The following is a 27873-nucleotide window of genomic DNA, read 5'->3' as shown; positions in this document are numbered from 1 at the left end:
TTTCACATAGGAGTCGTTTGAAGCAGGTGCATAAACGCGCGCGTAAAACCAAAGATGGTAACTTTTTGACATAAACATGTTTTTTTCCCACGAGGATGAACATGGGTTAATTGCCACATTGGGATTAAAATAACACTTTTCTCCCGTACATATCGGTATCCATCTAATAGGTTATGATACGTGGAGACGAGATTTTGAGTCTGCCCTACTCCGCACAAATGCGCCCTCCCTCACGCACATTAGATGCATACATAAGAGTAGGCGCTCTTCTCATGAACATAATACAGAGCAACGCTCTCACCTATGTAGCAAAGTAGCTGTGCTCAGCAAACGGATTGTAACATTTTGACGCAGATTTGTACTTCTTTCAGACGCGTCTTTTTTCTGAATTGAGTGGCCTGAGCAGAATGGTATCCCTCGTGAATTACGCGTGTCTTTTCTTGCCTGTTGCTCTCCAGCTGAGTAAGTGTTAACTTTTTGAAATTATATTTTTTATATAGAAATAAGAGTAATGTTTAATTTGTTCGTACTATGTGGGGGTTCTTGAGTGGGATTTATTAAACTCACCTCTAAATTATAGGGGGACGAGTCGCGCTAAAGTGGACACCAGAAAATATTCCGAATTTGCTCGGTGCCTAGGGAAAAAAGTAGTGAGTTCGAAATGTTAGATTACATTAAATGCTTGAATGGATAATTAACAGATTTGCTGACATAAAACTAGGTTACGGATTAAAATTAGTTAAATGATTGCGAAGAGATGAGGCAAGTCTTTCGTTTCAAGTAAACATTTGACTATCTTTTTTTTGTCGTTTTACCATATTAGATCGTATTGTATAGTGTGTGTATGTGTGTATATATATATATATATATATATATATATATACAGGTAAAAGTCAGTAAATTAGAATATTTTGAAAAACTTGATTTATTTCAGTAATTGCATTCAAAAGGTGTAACTTGCACATTATATTTATTCATTGCACACAGACTGATGCATTCAAATGTTTATTTCATTTAATTTTGATGATTTGAAGTGGCAACAAATGAAAATCCAAAATTCCGTGTGTCACAAAATTAGAATATTGTGTAAGGGTTACATTTTGAAGACACCTGGTGCCACAAACTAATCAGCTGATTAACTCAAAACACCTGCAAAGGGCTTTAAATGGTCTCTCAGTCCAGTTCTGAAGCCTACACAAACATGGGGAAGACTTCAGATTTGACAGCTGTCCAAAAGGCGACCATCGACACATTGCACAAGGAGGAAAAGACACAAAAGGTTATTGCAGAAGAGGCTGGCTGTTCTCAGAGCTCTGTGTCCAAACACATTAATAGAGAGGCAAAGGGAAGGAAAAACTGTGGTCAGAAAAAGTGTACAAGCGATAGGGATCACCGCGCCCTAGTCAAGATTGTGAAAAAAAAACCATTCAAAATGTGGGGGAGATTCACAAGGAGTGGACAGCTGCTGGAGTCAGGGCTTCAAGATCCACCACCAAGAGACGCTTGAAAGACATGGGTTTCAACTGCCGCATACCTCGTGTCAAGCCACTGTTGACCAAGAAACAGCGCGAAAGCGTCTCACCTGCGCTAAGGAAAAAAAGAGCTGGACTGCTGCTGAGTGGTCTAAAGTCATGTTTTTCTGACGAAAGCAAATTTTGCATTTCCTTTGGAAATCGAGGTCCCAGAGTCTGGAGGAAGACAGGAGAGGCACAGGATCCACGTTGCCTGAAGTCTAGTGTAAAGTTTCCACCATCAGTGATGGTTTGGGGTGCCATGTCATCTGCTGGTGTCGGTCCACTCTGTTTCCTGAGATCCAGGGTCAACGCAGCCGTCTACCAGCAAGTTTTAGAGCACTTCATGCTTCCTGCTGCTGACCTGCTCTATGGAGATGGAGATTTCAGGTTCCAACAGGACTTGGCGCCTGCACACAGCGCAAAATCTACCCGTGCCTGGTTTACGGACCATGGTATTTCTGTTCTAAATTGGCCAGCCAACTCCCCTGACCTTAGCCCCATAGAAAATCTGTGGGGTATTGTGAAAAAGGAAGATGCAGAATGCCAGACCCAACAACGCAGAAGAGTTGAAGGCCACTATCAGAGCAACCTGGGCTCTCATAACACCTGAGCAGTGCCAGAAACTCATCGACTCCATGCCACGCCGCATTAATGCAGTAATTGAGGCAAAAGGAGCTCCAACCAAGTATTGAGTATTGTACATGCTCATATTTTTCATTTTCATACTTTTCAGTTGGCCAACATTTCTAAAAATCCCTTTTTTGTATTAGCCTTAAGTAATATTCTAATTTTGTGACACACGGAATTTTGGATTTTCATTTGTTGCCACTTCAAATCATCAAAATTAAATGAAATAAACATTTGAATGCATCAGTCTGTGTGCAATGAATAAATATAATGTACAAGTTACACCTTTTGAATGCAATTACTGAAATAAATCAAGTTTTTCAAAATATTCTAATTTACTGACTTTTACCTGTATATATATATATATATACATATACATATAGTAGGTACTATTATATATAGTAGGTACTATTATATAGTCGTCTACCATTGTAATATATTTTCATTCACATGCGCTTTGTTCTTGGGTAGCCTATTACACTACATTGCCAAGCGCAGTCGAAGCGTCAATGTGTGTGGTGTTAGAGTGAATACAAAATCTAGAAGAACAAATTGCATTGTCTAATTCTCATAATAGCCTACGCATTATATTGTCTGTATTCTGTAATAGTTGTATGCTCTCTCGGGACAACTGAACCGGTCACCTCGATTCCCTCTGCTTATTCCTCACTAAGGAGGGTGCTGATGTAATAGCCTACTATTCATTGGAGAATTTAATTCGAAAACATGCCGATGTAAATAAATCATGAATGAATCACATTGCTTTCCCCTGATAGACTCCAGAAAGTAGCACATCTATCTAATCTGAACCTGTGTGGATCACAAGCAGAATAGTCTTCCTTTCAGTTAGTGCCGATCATAGCCATCAGTCAACCATAACTTATTTTCGTGTGAAACCTATTGGTAAAAAAACAAAAAGGCACACTCACTACACAACCTTTGGAAGGATTATCCCAAGAGGTTATCATGTTATGGTACTTTTCCATGGCTCTCAGTATTGGCAGCCTTCATTCTGCATAATATTAGAGAGAAAGTATTATCTGTCCTGTGAGTAGTCTACCTATATTGTCATACAGTGTCCAATGTGCCTCGTCAAATCAAATCAAATGTATTGGTCACATACACATGGTTAGCAGATGTTATTACGAGTGTAGCTAAATACTTGTGCTTCTAGTTCCGACAGTGCAGTAATATCTAACAGTTCCACAACACATTTCTAATACACACAAATCTAAGTAAAGGAATGGAATAAGAATATATAAATATATGGATGAGCAATGTCATTGTCAGAGCAGCATAGGCTAAGATGCAATAGATAGTATAGAATACAGTATATACAGTGGGGAGAACAAGTATTTGATACACTGCCGATTTTGCAGGTTTTCCTACTTACAAAGCATGTAGAGGTCAGTAATTTGTATCATAGGTACACTTCAACTGTGAGAGACGGAATCTAAAACAAAAATCCAGAAAATCACATTGTATGATTTTTAAGTAATTCATATGCATTTTATTGCATGACATAAGTATTTGAACACCTACCAACCAGTAAGAATTCCGGCTCTCACAGACCTGTTAGTTTTTCTTTAAGAAGCCCTCCTGTTCTCCACTCATTACCTGTATTAACTGCAACTGTTTGAACTTATAAAAGACACCTGTCCACACACTCAATCAAACAGACTCCAACCTCTCCAAGACCAGAGAGCTGTGTAAGGACATCAGGGATAAAATTGTAGACCTGCACAAGGCTGGGATGGGCTACAGGACAATAGGCAAGCAGCTTGGTGAGAAGGCAACAACTGTTGGCGCAATTATTAGAAAATGGAAGAAGTTCAAGATGACGGTCAATCACCCTCGGTCTGGGGCGCCATGCAAGATCTCACCTCGTGGGGCATCAATGATCATGAGGAAGGTGAGAGATCAGCCCAGAACTACACGGCAGGACCTGGTCAATGACCTGAAGAGAGCTGGGACCACAGTCTCAAAGAAAACCATTAGTAACACACTACGCCGTCATGGATTAAAATCCTGCAGCGCACGCAAGGTCCCCCTGCTCAAGCCAGCGCATGTCCAGGCCCGTCTGAAGTTTGCCAATGACCATCTGGATGATCCAGAGGAGGAATGGGAGAAGGTCATGTGGTCTGATGAGACAAAAATAGAGCTTTTGGTCTAAACTCCACTCGCCGTGTTTGGAGGAAGAAGAAGGATGAGTACAACCCCAAGAACACCATCCCAACCGTGAAGCATTGAGGTGGAAACATCATTCTTTGGGGATGCTTTTCTGCAAAGGGGACAGGACGACTGCACCGTATTGAGGGGAGGATGGATGGGGCCATGTATCGCGAGATCTTGGCCAACAACCTCCTTCCCTCAGTAAGAGCATTGAAGATGGGTCGTGGCTGGGTCTTCCAGCATGACAACGACCCAAAACACACAGCCAGGGCAACTAAGGAGTGGCTCCGTAAGAAACATCTCAAGGTCCTGGAGTGGCCTAGCCAGTCTCCAGACCTGAACCCAATAGAACATCTTTGGAGGGAGCTGAAAGTCCGTATTGCCCAGCGACAGCCCCGAAACCTGAAGGATCTGGAGAAGGTCTGTATGGAGGAGTGGGCCAAAATCCCTGCTGCAGTGTGTGCAAACCTGGTCAAGACCTACAGGAAACGTATGATCTCTGTAATTGCAAACAAAGGTTTCTGTACCAAATATTAAGTTCTGCCTTTCTGATGTATCAAATACTTATGTCATGCAATAAAATGCAAATTTATTACTTAAAAATCATACAATGTGATTTTCTGGATATTTGTTTTAGATTCCGTCTCTCACAGTTGAAGTGTACCTATGATAAAAATTACAGACCTCTACATGCTTTGTAAGTAGGAAAACCTGCAAAGTCGGCAGTGTATCAAATACTTGTTCTCCCCACTGTACATATGAGACGAGTAATGCAAGATATGTAAACATTATTCCAGTGACTAGTGTTCCATTTATTAAAGTGGCCAGTGATTTTCAAGTCTGTATGTAGGCAGCAGCGCCTCTGGGCTAGTGATGGCTGTTTAACAGTCTGATGGCCTTGAGATAGAAGCTGTTTTTCAGTCTCTCTGTCCCAGCTTTGATGCACCTGTACTGACCTCGCCTTCTGGAAGATAGTAGGGTGAACAGGCAGTGGCTCGGGTGGTAGTTGTCCTTGTTTATCTTTTTGGCCTTCCTGTGGCATCGGGTGCTGTAGGTGTCCTGGAGGGCAGTAGTTTGCCCCCGGTGATGCGTTGTGCAGACCCACTCCCCTCTGGAGAGCCCTGCGGTTGTGGGCGGTGCAGTTGCCATACCAGGCTGTGATACAGCCCGACAGGATGCTCTCAATTGTGCATCTGTAAAAGTTTGTGAGGGTTTTAGGTGACAGGCCACATTTCTTCAGCCTCCTGAGGTTGAAGAGACGCTGTTGCGCCTTCTTCACCACACTGTCTGTGGGGGTGGACCATTTCAGTTTGTCAGTGATACTGTATGTACGCAGAGGAACATACAACTTTCCACCTTCTCCACTGCTGTCCCGTCGATGTGGATAAGTGGGTACTCCCTCTGCTGTTTCCTGAAGTCCACGATCATCTCCTTTGTTTTGTTGAAGTTAAGTGAGAGGTTATTTTCCTGACACCACACTCCGAGAGCCCTCACCTCCTCCCTGTAGGCTGCCTCATCGTTGTTGGTAATCAAGCCTACTACTGTTATGTCGTCAGCAAACTTGATGATTGAGTTGGAGGCATGCATGGCTACGCAGTCATGGGTGAACAGGGAGTACAGGAGGGGGCTGAGCACACACCCTTGTGGGGCCCCAGTGTTGAGGATCAGTGAAGTGGAGATGTTGTTTCCTACCTTCCCTGGCCTATACATACTATAGGCTAGGGATCAACTAGGGACACATTTTTATTGAGTGGATGGTCAGGGGGCCAGAACATAATTACAAATAATTTGTAGACTGCAAATTGACCACAAGAAGCCTAAACAGATGTGATCATATACAAATGTAAGCAAGGTTAGATTTTTTTATATATCTGTTGGGACTTTTTGTGGTCAATTTGCAGTCTACAAATTATTTGTAATGATGTCTCTCTATTATGCATGGGAATATTTTGGAACAGATTTCCAAAATTAAAATAACTTAGATTAGGGAACCCTGCTATAGGCTATGTTAGACCAGCCATTGAGAGAAAAATGTATGATAGAACAGGATTTTATCTCTCTGTCTCTCCCTCTCTCTCTCCCTCTCTCTCTCCCTCTCTCTCTCTCTCTCCCTCTCTCTCTCTCTCTCTCTCTCTCTCTCTCTCTCTCTCTCTCTCTCTCTCTCTCCCTCTCTCTCTCTCTCCCTCTCTCTCTCTCTCTCTCTCTCTCTCTCTCTCTCTCTCTCTCTCTCTCTCTCTCTCTCTCTCTCTCTCTCTCTCTCTCTCTCTCTCTCTCTCTCTCTCTCTCTCTCTCTCTCTCTCTCTCTCTCTCTCCTTCTCTCAAGTTATGTGGTTTGAGAATGTTCTAAAGGCATTTCACTGCAGTACACATGCAAATGAAGCAGACATGAATTCCTCATTAAACCAGGTTCAGGTTCTCTAGGAGAATTGCATCCACTTTATCCTTTCCTCTCTTTGTTCGTTGCTGTTCATTACTGATATTCATTTCCCCATGATAATTCATGGTTCACACCCATATCACACATTCTCACACCAATCATGTCCTCCTCATTTTTATTCAGCCTTTGCATATAATATCTATCAGATCACCAGTCTGGTACATCTACCATCCCCGTCCTCGCTGTACTTCAATGGATAATCTGCAACTTTGTAGTCATCTCATCAACATAGCTCCAACACCTCACAATTAAGTAAGGCAATATGAAGGGCCTCTCCTGAATCCTTTGTTTGCAAATTAAGCTTCTGATTGGGTTGCTGAAGAGTTGAGTCATTAAGGAGCATACGGGGAGGCATGGAGAGGAATTAAATTTCTCCACCTGAATTGTGCATATGATTAATCAGACACAGCCCCTCTAAGCTTTCCACACCTTCACATCAGCCCTGTCCCAATAATTACCTCCTCCCCTCACCCTCTCCCCGTCTCCTCTCTCCAGCAGGGATTTAAGAGTGGCGTGGAGTCCCTAAACAAACGCTGTGAAATGAAACAGCAGCTGAGCGTGACACCACTCCACACTCCACCCTCAGCCAAGGCTGAGAATGAATATTCAAAGGTAGACCGACTTATACTTCTGTTTTGAGGAGTTACAGGAACTTATGTCCTTTAGCACTAATGAGTCGTGTGTGATTCAGCTGTGGGGGTGGGGGGGGGGGGGGATCAAAGCTCACTCATCTGCTCTAACTTTGTGTACCATAACTCTGAGGTATGGGCATAGATAGTCAGGTATCTCTTCCCATCTGTTTTATAACAATGCTATATGTTTGTCTGAGATGAACAGTTATAGGGTAGCTTCAGAGGTCAGGTCATGGAGAAGAGAACCAGGACTAAAGGCCCGAGCAAAGGTCAGAGAGAGTGTGTGCAGTGGGCACTAGGGCTGGATAGTGATGTAATCGTCCCCCTGTTCCCATCTCTTGTTGAGTGGAGTGAGCATGGAGCCTCAGCTTCACGGAAGCCTGTCCTAACCCTGATAAGTTACAACTGGAAACTCAGGTGTTCTAGTCAATAAAAACGAATTAACTACCAGAGTGGGTCAGTGCACTTGTGTCCACTACAATGAGCCTCTCACTTACTCTCCATATGAGGGGGAGAGGGATCAATGTGCACAGGAAGCTCATTTATTGGTCAGATGGAGAATGGCCTACCATGGTCCTGGACCAGTACTAAGAACACAGAAACACAGAAAGAGGGAGAGAGGGATGCTGATGCTCAGAAGTCATTTAATACAGTTGAAGTCGGAAGTTTACATACACTTAGGTTGGAGTCATTAAAACTAGTTTTTCAACCACTCCACACATTTCTTGTTAACAAACTATAGTTTTGGCAAGTCGGTTAGGACATATACTTTGTGCATGACACAAGTCATTTTTCCAACAATTGTTTACAGACAGATTATTTCACTTATAATTCACTGTATCACAATTCCAGTGGGTCAGAAGTTTACAAACACTAAGTTGACTGTGCCTTTAAACAGCTTGGAAAATTCCAGAAAATGATGTCATGGCTTTAGAAGCTTCTGATAGGCTAATTGACATAATTTGAGTCATTTGGAGGTGTACCTGTGGATGTATTTCAAGGCCTACCTTCAAACTCAGTGCCTCTTTGCTTGACATCATGGGAAAATCAAAAGAAATCAGCCAAGACCTCAGCAAAAAAATGTTAGACCTCCACAAGTCTGGTTCATCCTTGGGAGCAATTTCCAAACGCCTGAAGGTACCACGTTCATCTGTACAAACAATAGTATGCAAGTATAAACACCATGGGACCACGAAGCCGTCATAACGCTCAGGAAGGAGACGCGTTCTGTCTCCTAGAGATGAACGTACTTTGGTGCGAAAAGTGCAAATCAATCCCAGAACAACAGCAAAGGACCCTGTGAAGATGCTGGAGGAAACAGGTACAAAGTATCTATATCCACAGTAAAACGAGTCCTATGTTGACAAAACCTGAAAGGCTGCTCAGCAAGCAAGAAGCCACTGCTCCAAAACCGCCATAAAAAAGCCAGACTACGGTTTGCAACTGCACATGGAGACAAAGGTCGTATTTTTTGGAGAAATGTCCTCTGGTCTGATGAAACAAAAATAGAACTGTTTGGCCATAATGACCATCGTTATGTTTGGAGGAAAAGGGGGGTGGCTTGCAAACCGAAGAACACCATCCCAACCGTGAAGCACGGGGGTGGCAGCATCATGCTGTGGGGGTGCTTTGCTGCAGGAGGGACTGGTGCACTTCACAAAATAGATGGCATCATGAGGAAGGAAAATTATGTGGATATATTGAGCAATATCTCAAGACATCAGTCAAGAAGTTAAAGCTTGGTCGCAAATGGGTCTTCCAAATGGACAATGACCCCAAGCATACTTCCAAAGTTGTGGCAAAATGGCTTAAGGACAACAAAGTCAAGGTATTGGAGTGGCCATCACAAAGCCCTGACCTCAATCCTATAGAAAATGTGTGGGCAGAACTGAAAAGGCGTGTGCGAGCAAGGAGGCCTACAAACCTGACTCAGTTACACCAGCTCTGTCAGGAGGAATGGGCCAAAATTCACCCAACTTATTGTGGGAAGCTTGTGGAAGGCTACCCGAAACATTTGACCCAAGTTAAACAATTTAAAGGCAATGCTACCAAATGCTAATTGAGTGTATGTAAACTTCTGACCCACTGGGAATGTGATGAAAGAAATAAAAGCTGAAATAAATCATTCTCTCTACTATTATTCTGACATGTCACATTCTTAAAATAAAGTGCTGAACCTAACTGACCTAAGACAGGGAAGTTTTACTAGGACTAAATGTCAGGAATTGTGAAAAACTGTACATAGAATGAACTGCATGGGGAAAGGCTCTTATCAGAGTGTCAGAGTGTTCTATCACTGTCTCACCGAGTCCTTTGCTTTGTGTCAGAACTTCCATTCTGTCAACATGTGTTTAACAACTTCCAGGAAGTCCATTCATTTTTACTCTAAATATCTACATGAAGACTCCATCTGCAAATAGCATTTTTATTGAAATGTATTAGAGAAAGGAGATTAAAAGTGTTGCAGGGGTCCTTTGATTCCCTACCCCATAGAACTGGGCAGGCATAATCAGCCAGGTTGTTGGCATTCCCTCTGTGTGCTTTGGAGGCTCCACTTGTCACAGTGCCTCTGAGCTGGGCTGGCTAGCCTGGCACACTGTGGTCGGGAGGCCTTGGTAAACCCAGCCAGAACTTTCAGTCATAGAGCGCCTCTGGTGAAGTTCATTAAATGCATGGATCTGAGTGTTCTCTCCCTCTCACTGACTTTTTTATCTCTTTACATAACAGTTTTTCGAGATTAATCTTTAATTCAAGCTCCATTGTGAATTCTCTTAACAAGCTTTTAAGTTAAATAATGTAAAGCTAAGGAGCGGCTGGCTATCTCCATGTTGAATCAACTCATCACTCTTGTTCAGATATAATCTCTCTGGCCCCTTAATTTTTTGATCCAGTTGTCTCAGTTTCAACATTATGGGATACAGGAAACAGGGAATGCTGGCAGTGTACTCACAGAGGATGTGTAACTGAGGCCTGCAGCCTTTGATTTCAGCCAAGTCACCTGTGATACAAGTCATTATTCGACGTCCACCGATGTCTGAGGATGTCGGAAGATGACATGGTAACCGTCCACTAGGGGCATCTTCCTCTGATTCCATTGGTTGCAAGTTTGAATCCAGCGATATTGTTTTTGAGATTTTTGTTAAAAAGCCTATCCCAAACCTTAACCCTTACCTTAACCATTCGGAGTTAATGCCTAACCTTAAGATTTCTGAGTTAATGCCTAAACTTAACCTTAAACACTTTCAAATTTGACGTTTGCAACAACTTCGAAATTTGACGTTTGAGAAACATGGATGAACGTCTAATTCTGACGTGAGACTGTGAGAGCTAGTTGCAGCTTCATGGGTTTTTTTCTTTTTGTGGATCCATCAATTCATTTTCTTGTTTCCCTCAGTGTTTCCAATATTTATTTTAGGTAACCCTTTACAGTAAGTTTCTCTTACCTGTGTACTTAAACCTCTTGTCCCCCTTGGGAGAATTGGGAGTCCACCATGGAATTCTCTGACCTGGTTAGTAACACTGTATGGAATTACACTAGTAACAACACTGTATTAAAATGTTGTTACAGTACTTTAGTAATTGCAAAACAATATCTTTGAGAGCAGATTTGTAATTACAGAAGTAGAATAGGGACTAGGTATAAGAGCAACTTATGTATTCTACTTTATACAGTTCTCTCTAACGTTTTAATTAGTGCACCTGTCCCACTTTGTGTGTGTGAGTGCCATTGATGGTATTAACTGTAAAATACCATATTTGGAGGAGGATTTGTTTTTTGGGGGGAAGTATTACATTTTACAGATGTTGGAATCTGTCTCTTGGGTTTTGTTTTTTGGGGGGAAGTATTACATTTTACAGATGTTGGAATCTGTCTCTTGGTTAAAACCATTGTGCCCCAACCATAAGATATGGCCTAGGTGAATACATACATTACACACACATGTATTATGCAGTTTAAGTGAGCCATGGTAAGGATGGTAGGTGAATGTAATGAGAGACTAGGAAACCATTCAGTATAAGTGCATTGACATCGAAAGCACTTTGGAAATCCCTTGCCAGTTATTATGTAATATATTTTGTGAACAATCACATACTGTTAAAGCATCTGTGTACAGTATCTGCTTAACTCCGTATGATGACTATCTTACATAATGTTTTCATATAAATTCTGATTATTATTTTTGGAGGAGGAAATTTGCATATTCTGCAGAATTCAAGTAAAAATATAAAATCTAGTCAATTATTTCTAGATTTGAAAGAACAGACCAAAAATACTAAATTAGCAGGATCTTTCAGAGAGACTTGGAAAAATATTGGGTTCTTCATGTTTTTTAATGTTGCATCCCAAGGAAAAATGCGGCTGTGTGCGGCAGTCCTGAATGTTTTAAGCAGTTTTACGATTTTTCCATCTTCCTTTTTTATGTTAGTCACACGTAGGATTCCTGGTTATATCTCATCATGATGTCTTTCAATTCCTTAAATGTATCTAACATTGATTAAATGTATTTAATATAAATAATGGCCCATCATTAGATCTGATGTTAAAGCATGAAGCAGTTTGCCTGAAGAATCATCCTGAATTTCAGTCCGTTGCTCAGTTTTAAGGAGGATAGTAGGGGACATATCACACTTTAAAAGTCCCATATTGAGTGTAGCATGGGTCCCATTGCCTACCTACATCCCACCCCCACCCCTTCAACCACACACAAGATCCACAGATAAACAGAGATAGCTTTTAATTACTCATGATTTCTCCATAGGGATGAAACTCTTTTATTGCAACATATTGATTGTTATGCAGAGGACCAACCAACATTTCTGTCTGATGCATAATTTGCCTGATGCAAATGATGTTTTTTATGGACAGGGCTATGGAAGGAATAGTGCTCTAGGCACAGCTGAGTTGAGGTAGCCTGCCTGTTTCTGCACTCAACAACACTACATCATTGCTTAGCCAAACAAGTCAGTGATAGAGTTGGTCAAAGTAGACAGACAGGCACTCAGCCATCAGAGGTAAAGTTGTAAGGGCTTTTTTAGTAATGTCCCAATGATGTTATAGGAATGTTCTCAGTTTGCTGGATCAGGGATCAGCCGTGTGATGCTATATTAATATTAAAATGACTGACCGGTGATGTTGTGTGCCACTTTGAAATTCTTTGACTAACTGTCAGAAAAGTAGATATTGGTGTATTTTACTTATTTATCCTTGGTGTTTGTAGAGCAGTAGGTGTAACAGGAAAAGGGAGGGCATGGAGGAAAAGAGAGCGAATCATGAGTTAACTTTATCCTTCAAACTGTATTCTGTGAGGGCACATGCCCCTTATGTAACCTAAGCGACCGAGGTGAAATGAAGAGTGAGAGATGCATACTCACCAAAATTCAATTTGTGTCAAGCCAGAAGGCGGTTGCTACACAAGTTTTGAGTCTAATTTTGCTCTTACATAGGGCTTCCTGTACTCTCCATTTTACTGTAATGAATCTGACCCTGTACTGTATGACATTTGTTAGTTTGATACAACTCTGTGGTCTATCAACTTCAATTATGATCTACCTGAAATAAATCTGTTTTATATAACAGAGAGAGCACTTAACACATTGTATGACAGATGGGATTCTCGTGCCTCTTTCACAGCCTATTTTCTGGCCTTTTTGTGAGTATCTGAGTAGTTTTTATTTTTGTCAGACTGAATTATTGAGCCCTTATATCTTAACCGTCTCAAGTAGGACACCAACACTGATTGTAATCAACACTGAGTCCCATCTCATTGGCTTCTATGTCTTCTTCTTGTCTGTCTTTCCGAAGCAGAACACTTTTAGTGAGGGTTATTGGAGCAGCCATCTGCCTGTTATCAAAGGTAGCGCTCAGCTCAGCGCTCAGACTCTGCTGAGGGGAAGGGAGGGGAGAAGAGGGGGATACTGCCAGCCACAGCTCCCTCCACCTCCATAGGCAACAACACTCCCATGGGGAATGGACTTGGAGGAGATATAGAGTGAGTGTGTGTGGTGTTTCTGTGTGTCCATATGTTGTGTTCATTTTGTTAATGTGTGTGTACGTGCTTGGGTGTTTGAGGGCGTGTCTGTGTTTAGAAAACAGCGTGCTAAAGAAGGAATATGAAAGAAGCTTGCACATTAAAGATATGTTCTCTCTTCATCAGTGCCCTTGAAGCAATTTGTGTATCTTTTTAGCTCTTCTGAGCCAAATAAATAGTTACTTGGCAAGTATTTTTTCCTACAGATTGATCAGATCTTTAGAGAGAGAGGGAAAGACAGGAAGAGTGTTTAAGAGACAGAGAAAGGCTTAAGGAGCTGGACTGGATTTAATCTGAGAAGGCTTTTTCTTTACATTGATGTAAAAGGTTGCTCTATGAGTAAAGCATATTTCTCATACTCTCTCCCCCCCCCCCCTCTCTCTCTCTCTCTCTCTCTCTATCTGTACTAACCAACAGGCAGATAATTTGCCTCATCCAGTCTGCCTAGGTCTGCATTGTGTTCCAATTATTTTCACACACATACAGGACAACTTGCACAGCAGCACTGGTGGTCCTAATGAACATGATGTAGGTAGTAGCAGCACTAATCCTCTCATTTCAGTGTGACCTGCTTGGCTTCAACCCTCATTATAACAGATTACAGTTAAACCAAGACTCCACCAAGTTGCTCCACCTCTCCTTCCTCCTAATGCTTCAGAATAGACTAATTATGTTACAAAACCTTTGTATTTCTGGAGCACAGTATTTATGTAATCTCTATCTCCACCTTTCTGTCTCGTTCCTTTCTGTATCACTATTGTCCTCTATGGGGAAATGTATATTCTGTGGATGTAGGCTTTTTATTCTTCTCCCTCCTCTCCCGTGTGATGGGAACTGAGGTCCAAATGGAAAGATCAGAGAGGTTAATCATTCATTTGGAAATGGGAGTTAGTCCGGTAGAGCTAATTATCAGGTGTTGTTTTTAGTGCCGATCCCATGCAGAGCCTACCCTCCCTCCCTCTTTTTCATTCGCTCTCTCTCTCTCTTTCTCTCTCTCTCTGTCTCTCTCTGTCTCACGCTCTCTCTCTCTCTTTCTCTCTCTATTTCTCTCTCTCTCCATCTGCCTTTCTCTTTCTTATTGTGCCCAGAATGGAGGTTGCAGTGGGAGTTCCTCTATTCCTCTCGCACGCAATGCTGTCACCAGCAGGTTCATAAGCCTGGCTGTTGCCCTTAATGATGGAGTTACCATAGTAAAAGTTACCATAGTGCCATAGTAAACCTCCCCAGCCTTCCACCCACTAAGTGCCAGAGAGTGCAACAGCAGTTACCTGGTCAGACAAAAATCTTAGGCTTTGCTGCTCAGACAGTGACACACTGAATATTTGCTCAGACAAAAAAATACACTGAGCTACTACTAATCAGAAACACAATGGAGCCTGTTCAGACAGTGCCATACAGACCTCTGAGCGCCACCCACAGATGAAGAATGAGGACTTTCTGTTCAAATTCTAGTCCCTGTGAGGGTGGTGCTAATGATGTAGTGGAATTATCAGTCTAATAACTTGGCTTATGGCTCCTGTCTCTAGAGCACCTTGTGTTGGATGGAGTTGTCTTCCCAGTGGATGTGTGTAGAGCTGACGTTAGAAAACACCCGGGCTAGTGTACTGTACATCACACTGTGAATTAAATACAGTCAGGTCCATAATTATTTGCACCCTTGATAAAACGAGCAAAAAATACTGTATAAAATAAATAATACAAATACTGAGCTATATTGTATGCTCAAAATAATTGGAAAATTATATTATTTTATACTAATACAATTGCTCAGAGAAATAGATTTTGTTTAACAAGTAATAAGTAATTGCGAGGATAACGACACAGCCTTTTTCTAAAATGTTTTATGAGATTGGAGAACACGTTGGGAGGGATCTTAAACCATTCCTCCATACAGAATCTTTCCAGATCCTTGATATCCTTTGACTGCTCTTATGGACTGCCCTCTTCAATTCAAACCACAGGTTTTCAATGGGGTTCAAGTCCGGAGACTGAGATGGCCTTTGCAAAATGTAGATTTTGTGGTCAATTAACAATTTCTTTGTGGATTTTGATGTGTGCTTGGACTTATTGCCTTGTTGGAATATCCACTTGCGACCAAGTGTCAGTTTCCTGTCAGAGGCAACCAGGTTTTTTGCTAAAATGTCCTGATACTTGGTGAAGTTCAGGATGCCGTTAACCTTAACAAGGTTCCACAGGACCAGTGGAAGCAAAATAGCCCCATATGAATGGAGGAATGGTCTACGATCCCTCCTAACGTGTTCTCCAATCTCATAAAACATTTTGAAAAAGGATTAAAGCACATACCTTTAAAGTTGGTAGGCCATACCCCTGTCCCTTGCCCACACAACAACAAACATGGCGCCAAAGCCGCTTCTCGCAACAGCCTTGAACGCTTCCCTCCAACAGCGTCGAACACGTCACTGCAACACTAACCTAACGTAGCAGGCGTAAAATAAACGCCTGAAACTAGATCCCCTGCATATTGGACTTGGCGAGAAGAAAAAAACTGTTCGGGGGAGGTTTTCTTCTGCACTGTTCAACCAATCCAGTAAATGTGGAGGAGGAGTTAGTAATATGGAGTGTCGCCTTGTTAATGTCCAAAAGCGGAAGTCGCTTCACAGGCTCTCTTTCCATTTCCCCTGAAAACCAGAACATCCGGTTGTTGGGGACTTGGCAGAGGCTACTGCAACACAAATCATTATTTTAGAGGGCTGTCGTTTGCTTGAGTAAGCTACGTGGTAAAGCATTCACAGAAAAATAAACAAAAGTTTGACAGACTTTCGCAACACTGCCACTGGCGTGAACAGGGAATATGCACTGTTCCCTGTACTCTGGGTCGAACAAACACTCCTACTGGAGAGTTCCACCTTCAGTATTTATTTACATGCTCACCTTGTCTCATACCAGCTAGGTGCCACAGGCTACACACTGATACCAGATTATACTAGATTTTGATTGGCATCTAATTAGCTTTAGTTTCATAATGACAATTACTTAAGCATTATGTAAGTTCCTGACATAATTTCAGTGTTACTACACAGGTGTAAGAACAACTTATTGTAAAGGGTTACTCCACTGATTCTCCAGTATACAATGTCACTGGCAGAGCAAGAGCCCTACCAGATGAAAAAGAAAGTCTGTGGAGAGTATTTTTTAAAAACGATTTCATACAATATATGAGGGAATACACAAGGTAGTTTGATTAAAAACCTGGAGATAAGAATTTTAATGGTAAGCTAATATAAACAACAGGTTACCTGCATCGAAGAAGAGGCCACTGAGATTTTGAGTGTTTTTTTTAAGGCATTTCCCCACTTTCTACATGAACACAGTAAACAACCAGCTGTATGAAGTAAAGTGAAATGAAATCATAATGTACACCTAAATGGTCCTCTGAACTCTAAGTCCTGTTTTATTTTTAGAGGTGTCACAACCGTTTGTGTATGGATTTATCAGAAGGGTGTGCATCGTTCAGAAATTGACACATGAGAAAGAATGGCTCTCATTTATTTTGATGTGCTCCCTATTGGGAGTCTGCAGCACTTGTGCAACAGACATCAGCACCAATTCTGCTAGTTCAGCACTATGCCTGGCAACAGCTGCATATTCATGAATAGAGATATCAAATCAAATCAAATCAAATTTTATTGGCCACATGCGCCGAATACAACAGGTGCAGACATTACAGTGAAATGCTTACTTACAGCCCTTAACCAACAGTGCATTTATTTTAAATAAAAAAGTAGAATAAAACAACAAAAAAGTGTTGAGAAAAAAAGAGCAGAAGTAAAATAAAATAACAGTAGGGAGGGCTATATATACAGGGGGTACCGGTGCAGAGTCAATGTGCGGGGGCACCGGCTAGTTGAAGTAATATGTACATGTGGGTAGAGTTAAAGTGACTATGCATAAATAATTAACAGAGTAGCAGCAGCGTAAAAAGATGGGGAGGGGGGGCAGTGCAAATAGTCTGGATAGCCATGATTAGCTGTTTAGGAGTCTTATGGCTTGGGGGTAGAAGCTGTTGAGAAGTCTTTTGGACCTAGACTTGGCACTCCGGTACCGCTTGCGTTCGCGGTAGCAGAGAGAACAGTCTATGACTAGGGTGGCTGGAGTCTTTGACAATTTTGAGGGCCTTCCTCTGACACCGCCTGGTATAGAGGTCCTGGATGGCAGGAAGCTTGGCCCCAGTGATGTACTGGGCCATACGCACTACCCTCTGTAGTGCCTTGCGGTCGGAGGCCAAGCAGTTGCCATACCAGGCGGTGATGCAACCAGTCAGGATGCTCTCGATGGTGCAGCTGTAGAATTTTTTGAGGATCTGAGGACCCATGCCAAATCTTTTCAGTCTCCTGAGGGGGAATAGGCTTTGTCGTGCCCTCTTCACGACTGTCTTGGTGTGTTTGGACCATGATAGTTCATTGGTGATGTGGACACCAAGGAACTTGAAGCTCTCAACCTGTTCCACTACAGCCCCGTCGATGAGAATGGGGGGGCGTGCTCAGTCCTCTTTTTTTTCCTGTAGTCCACAATCATCTCCTTTGTCTTGGTCACGTTGAGGGAGAGGTTGTTGTCCTGGCACCACACGGCTAGGTCTCTGACCTCCTCCCTATAGGCTGTCTCATCGTTGTCGGTGATCAGGCCTACCACTGTTGTGTCGTCGGCAAACTTTATGATGGTGTTGGAGTCATGCCTGGCCATGCATGTGCCGAGAAAGACTCAGCCCGTCAGTCTGCCGGGTGGGTCGTCTAGACCCACTTATTACAGGGGACTGTTTATTTTTCTCTTGTCTATTCTTATACTTCATACTGTTTTTATGCTTCAAGAGGTTAATCATATATGGAGTGATGCAGAATGGAACTTTATAAATACAACATTATTCAGTTTTTCATGTGTGTATTTCCTCCAAACTCATAGTTATCAGCTACATTGATGTTTTAAGGGAGCACATTTTAGACAACATATACAAAACATTATGTTGGTACAGTATAGTTCAACTCATGCTGTTCTGTTTTCATTTTTACTTAATTATACAGCAGGACAGATTATAGATATTGGGTTTCCAGAAAGTCTTACAAACTCCCCCGGGACCATAAGCTCTCTCATTTGGGTAATGACTTGTTCTGTTTTCCACCCTGACCAGCAATTATGTGAAGATTATCAGGAGCAGTAATAAGAATAAGTAGCAGTGTTTTAAGCAGCTCTGACTGGTGAGTCTTGTCTTTTGCTGAATCCTTCCAACTGCTCCCCTTGATCTCTGTGCTCCACTCATAGCATGCAGCTACAGTGGCTTGCGAAAGTATTCACTCCCCTTGGCATTTTTCCTATTTTGTTGCCTTATAACCTGGAATTAAAATTGATTTTGGGGGGTTTGTATAATTTCACTTACACAACATGCCTACCACTTTGAAACAAACAAGAAATAAGACAAAAAAAAACAGAAAACTTGAGCGTGCATAACTATTCACACCCCCAAAGTCAATACTTTGTAGAGCCCCCTTTTGCAGCAATTACAGCTGCAAGTCTCTTGGGGTATGTCTCTATAAGCTTGGCACATCTAGCCACTGGGATTTTTGCCCATTCTTCAAGGCAAAACTGCTCCAGCTCCTTCAAGTTGGATGGGTTCTGCTGGTGTACAGCAATCTTTAAGTCACTCCACAGATTCTCAATTGGATTGAGGTCTGGGCTTTGACTATGCCATTCCAAGACATTCAAATGTTTCCACTTAAACCAATCGAGTGTTGCTTTAGCAATATGCTTAGGGGCATTGTCCTGCTGAAAGGTGAACCTCCGTCCCAGTCTCAAATCTCTGGAAGACTGAAACAGGTTTCCCTCAAGAATTTCACTGTATTTAGCGCCATCCATCATTCCTTCAATTCTGACCAGTTTCCCAGTCCCTGCCGATGAAAAACATCCCCACAGCATGATGCTGCAACCACCATGCTTCACTGTGGGGATGGTGTTCTCGGGGTGATGAGAGGTGTTGGGTTTACGCCAGACGTAGCGTTTTCCTTGATGGCCAAAAAGCTCAATTTTAGTCTCATCTGACCAGAGTACCTTCTTCCATATGTTTGTCTCCCACATGCCTTTTGGCGAACACCAAATGTGTTTGCTTGTTTTTTTCTTTAAGCAATGGCTTTTTCCTGGCCACTCTTCCGTAAAGCCCAGCTCTGTGGAGTGTACGGCTTAAAGTGGTCCTATGGACAGACACTCCAATCTCCGCTGTGGAGCTTTGCAGTTCCTTCAGGGTTATCTTTGGTCTCTTTGTTGCCTCTCTGATTAATGCCCTCCTTGCCTGGTCTGTGCGTTTTGGTGAGCGGCCCTCTCTTGGCAGGTTTGTTGTGGTGCCATATTCTTTCCATTTTTTAATAATGGATTTAATGTTGCTCCGTGGGATGTTCAAAGTTTCGGATATTTTTTTATAACCCAACCCTGATTTGTACTTCTCCACAACTTTGTCCCTGAACTTTGGAGAGCTCCTTGGTCTTCATGGTGCCGCTTGCTTGGTGGTGCCCCTTGCTTAGTGGTGTTGCAGATTCTGGGGCCTTTCAGAACATGCGTATATACTGAGATCATGTGACAGATCATGTGACACTTAGATTGCACACAGGTGGACTTTATTTAACTAATTATGTGACTTCTGAAGGTAATTGGTTGCACCAGATCTTATTTAGGGGCTTCATAGCAAAGGGGTGAATACATATGCACACACCACTTTTCCGTTAGTTATTTTTTTAATTTCTCTTCACCAATTTGGACTATTTTGTGTATATCCATTACATGAAATCCAAATAAAAATCCATTTAAATTACAGGTTGTAATGCAACAAAATAGGAAAAACGCCAAGGGGGATGAATACTTTTGCAAGGCACTGTATTTACCCTGGCTTACAGGCCAGTTCATTACTGAGGCTTCAAGTGGAAGAGGGAGGTCAATACAGTGAAGCAAAGACTCCACTGTGGTAGTTCTGATGTGCAGTATCACCATGACTCAAATAAACTCCAGTAACAAGCCCCCTGGAACATTGCTGTAATGACAGGAAAACAACATTATACAGTGCCTTTGGCATCCAGTTGTCTATAATGTATGTAGTGCTAGAGACAGTATGGCTGTGATGCCTGACATATAGAACTTATATAAACTTTTCCCTCTAGCCTTTTGATATCGATATCTGCACTTTAATTATATATTTTTTCTCATGACGCCAATACTCTTGAAAGAAAAGATCTGCACAGAAAATCACAAGATTCCTAACCTTCAATGAATGTGAAGCTAGATGTGCACGTCTTCATCAATCTTTGTTGATGGAGAGGGGGGAGTTTGGTAAATTATCAATGCAAAACCAGTGTGATGAAAATACACCAGAAGAGATAGAAAATGAATTGAATGTTCTTTAAGGCTGAAACAACTACATCAGTTAGGTCTGTAGTTTCTTCATCAGTCATGTCTGTCTGACTTGAGTCTGCCTGCTTTTTTATAGGAACGCTCTATGGATTCCTCCAGGCTCTGTCAAGCTATCAAATATTTACATTGAGGCTCAAAAGCAGCCTATCTGCTGCCCTGTACAGGATGCTTATTGAACCAGACCAGGATGGGACATGGGATGGGGCATGGCGTGGTGTGCATGGCGCTGGGACTTAGCATATTGCTGTAGTTCAATTAAGACACATTTCTATTGGGGAAAGTAGCAACACACAATGCAGCAACATGTGCTTATATGTGGAACAACTGGGCTGGACAACCGTGGTCTTTTTCGACCAACATAGACCAGCATATACATTCTTTTTTTACTTCCTCAATAGATGGCGCATCTGTTAATTTCCTCTTCACTTCTCTTCCCTCTAGTTCCTTATACTGTCGCTATCTCTCTTGGCTCTATTCACTCGTTTGTCTATCTCTCTCTGCTCTCTCTAGGTCATTAAATTCTGATGGGGATGAGTGAAACCAATAATCCTTAGACCCCCACTGCCAAACATTGCCCGAAATCAATAGGTTTGAAGGTTGGTTGTTGGCACAGTGCATCATGCTGTTCAGATTCAATTAGTTTGGATTGTGTAAAACCATGCTGATTTCAAGGACATAGGTACTCTATCTGAAATAGCCTGACAAAGGAACATAACCGTGTCTCTCAATGTCAGGAAAGCTGAAGATGTACAGCTATAGATACACAAAATATACAAAAGTATGTGGTCACCCCTTCAAATTAGTGGATTTGGCTATTTCAGCCACACCCGTTGCTAACAGGTGTATAAAATCGAGCACACAGCCACACAATCTCCACAGACAAACATTGGCAGTAGAATGGCCTTACTGAAGAGCTCACTGACTTTCAATGTGGCACCATTATAGGATGCCACCTTTCCAACAAGTCAGTTCGTCAAATGTCTGCCCTGCTAGAGCTGCCCCGGTCAACTGTAAGTGCTAATATTGTGAAGTGGAGACGTCTAGGAGCAACAACGGCTCAGCCGCGAAGTGTTAGGCTACAAGCTCACAGAACGGGTCTGCCGAGTGCTGAAGTGTGTAGCGCGTAAAAATCCTCTATCCTCAGTTGCAACTCTCACTACCGAGTTCCAAACTGCCTCTGGAAGCAACATCAGCACAATAACTGTTTGTCAGGAGCTTAATGAAAGGAGTTTCCATGGCCAAGCAGCCGCACACAAGCCTAAAATCACCATGCGCAATGCCAAGCGTCAGCTGGAGTGGGGTAAAGCTAGCCGCCATTGGACTCTGGAGCAGTGGAAACGCCTTCTCTGGAGTGAGGAATCACGCTTCACCATCTGGCAGTCCGACAGAGGAATCTGGGTTTGGCAGATGCCAGGAGAACGCTACCTGCCCCAATGCATAGTGCCAACTGTAAAGTTTGGTGGAGGAGGAATAATGGTCTGGGGCTGGTTCGGGCTAGGCCCCTTAGTTCCAGTGAAGGGAAATCTTAATGCTACAGCATACAATTACATTTTAGACCATTCTGTGCTTCCAATTTTGTGGCAACAGTTTTTGGGAAGGCCCTTTCCTGTTTCAGTATATCAGTGCCCCCGTGCACAAAGCGAGGTCCGTAAAGAAATCGTTTGTCGAGATCGGTGTGGAAGAATTTGACTGGCCTGCACAGAGCCCTGACCTTAACCCCATCGAACACCTTTGGGATGAATTGGAATGCCGACTGCGAGCCAGACCTAATCGCCGAAAATCAGTGCCCGACCTCACTAATGCTCTTGTGGCTGAATGGAAGCAAGTCCCCGCAGCCATGTTCCAACATCTAGTGGAAAGCCTTCCCAGAAGAGTGGAGGCTGTTATAGCAGCAACGGGGGGACCAACTCCATATTAATGACCATGATTTTGGAATGAGATGTTCAAAGAGCAGGTGTCCACATACTTTTGGTCATGTAGTGTACATATGGAGGATCCAGCTATAGAGGATCCATGGTTTGTCAAGCCTTCTATAAGACTGAGAGCTTTGTTGCCGCTTGTTTAAGTAACCAAACACATTTTCAAAAACCACTCAGAAGTCCTCTGCTTGGCAGTATTGAACTCTCCTGATGCTCATTTCTCCCCATTGTGAGCCAGGGATAGAGAGAGTGCTGATGGTATACTCTATGTCTCTGTCTCTGTGTCTCCATCCAGTCGTCGGCCCCTGTCCCAGCTCTGCTGCCTCCACCAGGAGGTGTCACTCCATCTATAAGGGCTTCGCTCAGTGTCTGATGGCTCTGGGAGACAGCCTGACTGACAGTGCCCAGAAAGATGAGGACACACAGGAGATACACACCATCTGCAAGTAAGCATCCCCCCACCCACCCCACCCACACACACACACACACACACACTATAGCCCTACAGTCACTGACAGGTGAACCAAGAACATTTATTATGAACGTACAGTATATACAAATCCCCTCATCTATATGTTATTTTTAAACACACACTCCAACATGTGTAAATTGATAGAACACTGTGACCCATAATTTCATTACCATTGAACGATGGGCTTCACCAGATCTTTACCTCTATTTCATTCTCTCCGTCTCTCTCTCTTTCTTCCCCGTGTTTATGCCCTAGCTCTCTCTAACATCCTGACAGCACTTCCCATTTGCTGGAGGCATATTGGAGTGCCTAATTAAAGATTGAGGGTCTCTCTTTATCCATCTCCGCCTTCCATTCTATTTTTACATGCGTCTGTAATCAATCTTAATATTATGTCAAGGAATTTTTATAAAATTGAAGCTCATTTAAAAACTCTAAAATGCAATTTGGAGAACAGCAAAAATAAGCAAAATTGACTCCAGACATTATCAACTTGTTGCTGTAGCTTCATTGACCTCAGTCAATAGGGGACTTAACATTCTACAAACATATTAGCTGCTATGCTCTAGTTCAGCACCGGGGTTACACTCTAGTTTAGTTTCATATCAAGTCAAACAGCAGTTACCTAGCCAAAGTACAGCCATCTTTACCTCTGCATGTCGATGAGCTCTCCGTAAAGCCAGCCAGCCATATAAACAGCCTTCCCTCCCACTCCCAGGCGTCCGCATGGTCCCAAAGTCAGCCCCTTATATTGCTAAACTGAATTTGTCTTTTAATCGGGATTGGAATGATATTTTAAATTGTTGGTGTTGAGCTAGGGTATGACCCCCCTGGAAGATGCCTCTCCATGCATCACCCCATCAAGATCAACCCATTCCCAGACACATTGTTGCATCAATGTAGGAAGGTCCTGTCGGGAGTTGCTGTTCAGTATTGCGGAGCTGGAGACACACTTGGTATCTTCAGGGATATAGTGGTCATTACAATTATGTTATTATTTTGGTCATATTCCTTAAGGTACCAATTAAGGTACTAACCCTGCCATTCAGTAAGCGTACTCTTACATATGTGTGTATACATACGTCTGCACGCGCGCACGATTGCACGCACGCATATACACACACATACACACACACACACACTCTTCCTAGGAATGTGGTCAAATCTATTAGGGACAAGTAGAAAGGCAGTATTTTCTCTCCTGGATAAAAGTCTCAGATTTGCATCTAGGCCAAGGCTGCACCACTGTCAGTATTCTCTATGGAATGATAGGAGAGTTTACCGTGAGTATAGAATAAAAATGAAGGAAAATCTGTCGTTAGTAGAACAGGTAATGTCCTTGTTTCCCGGGCCGTGATCTTGGTTTGTTTATGCATTAGTATGCAGTGTATGCTTCACAAGTGTTTAATCTAACACCTCAGCAATCCTTTATTATTTTATTCAGAAAAGAGACTGCGGGCAGATATTGCAAACAAGCTGCCCTTCACCTGCTGTTACTCTGCTGTTTTCCACTGCACATGTGACTCTGGGACTTTGCAAGGCTGCATTTTGCTTCCTCTTTGTTTCACCCATTCCCCTCAAGGTCTCCTGTGTGTGCGGTAAACATATGCCCCTAAGCCCCCAACAGATGTGATGTTTAAGGGTTGAGTTTAGACTATGGGCCCATATCCAAATACAGTGCAAGTTTAGCCTTTCTGAACTTGTAACCAGGGAATGTGAATCTAAGGTGTTTATGAGTGGTGTTACGGGAAGATGTTGTGTTGGACCAATCTGCTTCTGCCTAATCTCCTCCTTACAGACTTACACATAGTCCTTGCCATAGCAACAACATAACTAAAACCATGGTTTCATGGGGGATATTTTACACACAGATTAATAATGGATAGTGTCTTGAACAACATGGCTATTATAGAAAGATATGGACATATGTAACTCCAGAGCTACAGTGCATTCGGAATGTATTCAGACCCCTTGACTTTTTCCACATTTTGTTTTGTTACAGCCTTATTCTAAAATGGATTAAATAGTTTTCACCCCCCTCATCAATCTACACACAATACCCCATAATGTCAAAGCAAAAACAGGTTTTTAGAAATTATAGCAAATTTATTAAAATATTAAAACTGAAATATAACATTTACGTAATTATTCAGACCCTTTACTCAGTACTTTGTTGAAGCACCTTTGGCAGCGATTTCAGCCTTGAGTCTTCTTGGGTATGACGCTACAAGCTTGGCACACCTGTATTTGGGGAGTTTCTCCCATTCTTCTCTGCAGATCCTCTCAAGCTCTATCAGGTTGGATGGGGAGCGTCGCTGCACAGCTATTTTCAGGTGTCTCCAGAGATGTTAAATCGGGTTCAAGTCCGGTCTCTGGCTGGGCCACTCAAGGACATTGAGACTTGTCCCGAAGCCACTCCTGTGTTGTCTTGGCTGTGTGCTTAGGGTCGTTGTCCTGTTGGAAGGTGAACCTTCACCCCTATCTGAGGTCCTGAGCGCTCTGGAGCATGTTTTCATCAAGGATCTCTCTGTACTTTGCTCCGTTCATCTTTCCCTCGATCCTGACTAGTCTCCCAGTCCCTACCGCTGAAAAACATCCCCACAGCATGATGCTGCCACCACCATGCTTCACCGTAGGGATGGTGCCATGTTTCCTCCAGACGTGACACTTGGCATTCAGGCCAAAGAGTTCAATCTTGGTTTCATCAGACCAGATAATCTTGTTTCTCATGGTCTGCAAGTCTTTAGGTGCATTTTGGCAAACTCCAAGCGGGCTGTCATGTGCCTTTTACTGAGGAGTGGCTTCCGTCTGGCCACTCTACCATAAAGGCCTGATTGATGGAGTGCTGCAGAGATGGTTATGGTTGTCCTTCTGGAAGGTTCTCCCATCTCCACAGAGGAACTCTGGAGCTCTGTCAGAGTGACAATTTTTGGTCACCTCCCTGAACAAGGCCCTTCTCCCCCGTTGCTCAGTTTGGCCGGGCGGCCAGCTCTAGGAAGAGTCTTGATGGTTCCAAACTTCTTCCTTTTAAGAATGATGGAGACCACTGTGTTCTTGGAGACCTTCAATGTTGCAGACATTTTTTGGTGCCCTTCCCCAGATCTGTCCCTCGACACAATCCTGTCTCGGAGCTCTACGGACAATTCCTTCGACCTCATGGCTTGTTTTTTGCTCTGACATGCACTGTCAACTGTGGGACCTTGTATAGACAGGTGTGTGCCTTTCCAAATCATGTCCAATCAATTGAATTTACCACAAGTGGACTCAATCAAGATGTAGAAACATCTCAAGGATGATGAATGGAAACAGGATGCACCTGAGCTCAATTTAGAGTCTCATAGCAAATAGTCTGAATATGTATATGTAAATAAGGTATTGATGTTGTTGTTGTTGTTTTTTTTTGGGTGCGGGGGATTGTTTATTTAATATATTTTAGAATAAGGCTGTAACGTAACAAAATGTGGAAAAAGTCAAGGGGTCTGAATACTTTCCGAATGCACTGCATGTGACCATCTCTGTTCCACCCCCTACAGGTCCTGGGATGAGTTTCATGACTGTGCAAACGTGGCGATGGCCTGGTGTCCAGATGAGGCTTCTGCTGTCTGGGAGTCTCTGCGACAGGAGTCCAAGAAGATGCAGTTTTCTGGAAACCTGTATGACATGTGCTCCAGTCGTAACCAACCAGCTGCCAACGCTGATGCCCTGAGCCCGTCCAACCAGGAAGAGATTAACCAGGAGTCTCTAAAAGCACACGCCCACCGTCCAGGTCCTGCCTCCTCCTTCTTGCTCCCCTCATGTCTGTCTTTTCTGCTGCTTTCTCCAGCCTATTGACACGACCAGGGTGAAGGGCAGGGATGAACTCATAGAGGACATGTACAAACAGAGTAGTATCATGAAGTCACTCATATTTTTTCTGTACTAAAAAGGAGTTGCATATACACTACCGTTCAAAAGTTTGGCGTCACTTAGAAATGTCCTTGTTTTCTAAAGAAAAGCAATTTTTTTGTCCTTTAAAATAACAACCAATTGATCAGAAATACAGTGTAGACATTGTTAATGTTGTAAATAGATATTGTAGCTGGAAACAGGTGATTTTTAATGGAATATCTACATAGGCTTACAGAGGCCCATTATTAGCAACCATCAGTCCTCTGTTCCAATGGCACGTTGTGTTTGCTAATCCAAGTTTATCATTTTAAAAGACCAATTGATCATTAGAAAACCAATTTGCAATTATGTTAGCACAGCTGAAAACTGTAATAAAACTGGCCTTCTTGAGACTAGTTGAGTATCTGGAGCGTCAGCAATTGTGGGTTCGATTACAGGCTCAAAATGGCCAGAAACAAATAACTTTCTTCTGAAACTCGTCAGTCTATTCTTGTTCTGAGAAATGAAGGCTATTCCATGCGGGAAATTGCCAAGAAACTGAAGATCTCGTACAACGCTGTGTACTACTCCCTTCACAGAACAGGTCAAACTGTCTCTAACCAGAATAGAAAGAGGAGTGGGAAGCCCCGGTGCACAACTGGGCAACAGGACAAATACATTAGTGTCTAGTTTGAGAAACAGACACCTCACAGGTCCTCAACTGGCAGCTTCATTAAATAGTACCCGCAAAACATCAGTCTCAACGTCAACAGTGAAGAGGCGACTCCGGGATGCTGACC

The 27873-nt window shown here is 42.7% G+C and overlaps 1 protein-coding gene across 1 annotated transcript; it reads left to right on the top strand.

The window, feature by feature from the left end:
* The first annotated feature begins 231 nt into the window (after positions 1 to 231).
* Positions 232 to 27186, top strand: nrn1la (neuritin 1-like a). The gene is made up of 3 exons (XM_041836572.1): positions 232 to 462; positions 23030 to 23180; positions 26740 to 27186. The coding sequence occupies exons 1-3, from the start codon at positions 408 to 410 to the stop codon at positions 27035 to 27037; spliced, it is 504 nt and encodes a 167-aa protein (XP_041692506.1). The 5' UTR covers positions 232 to 407; the 3' UTR covers positions 27038 to 27186.
* Positions 27187 to 27873: the final 687 nt, after the last annotated feature.

This window comes from Coregonus clupeaformis, chromosome 19 (assembly GCF_020615455.1).
Source record: "Coregonus clupeaformis isolate EN_2021a chromosome 19, ASM2061545v1, whole genome shotgun sequence".
NCBI classification, from domain to species: domain Eukaryota; kingdom Metazoa; phylum Chordata; class Actinopteri; order Salmoniformes; family Salmonidae; genus Coregonus; species Coregonus clupeaformis.
Note: the sequence above shows the minus strand (reverse complement) of the source record. Positions and strands in the feature narration are given on the sequence as shown.

Coding starts and splice junctions, on each gene's coding strand:
- nrn1la (XM_041836572.1), top strand. CDS start 408: ATGGTATCCCTCGTGAATTACGCGTGTCTTTTCTTGCCTGTTGCTCTC. Junction 463..23,029: donor GCCTGTTGCTCTCCAGCTGA/GTAAGTGTTAAC, acceptor GTCTCCATCCAG/TCGTCGGCCCCTGTCCCAGC. Junction 23,181..26,739: donor GAGATACACACCATCTGCAA/GTAAGCATCCCC, acceptor CACCCCCTACAG/GTCCTGGGATGAGTTTCATG.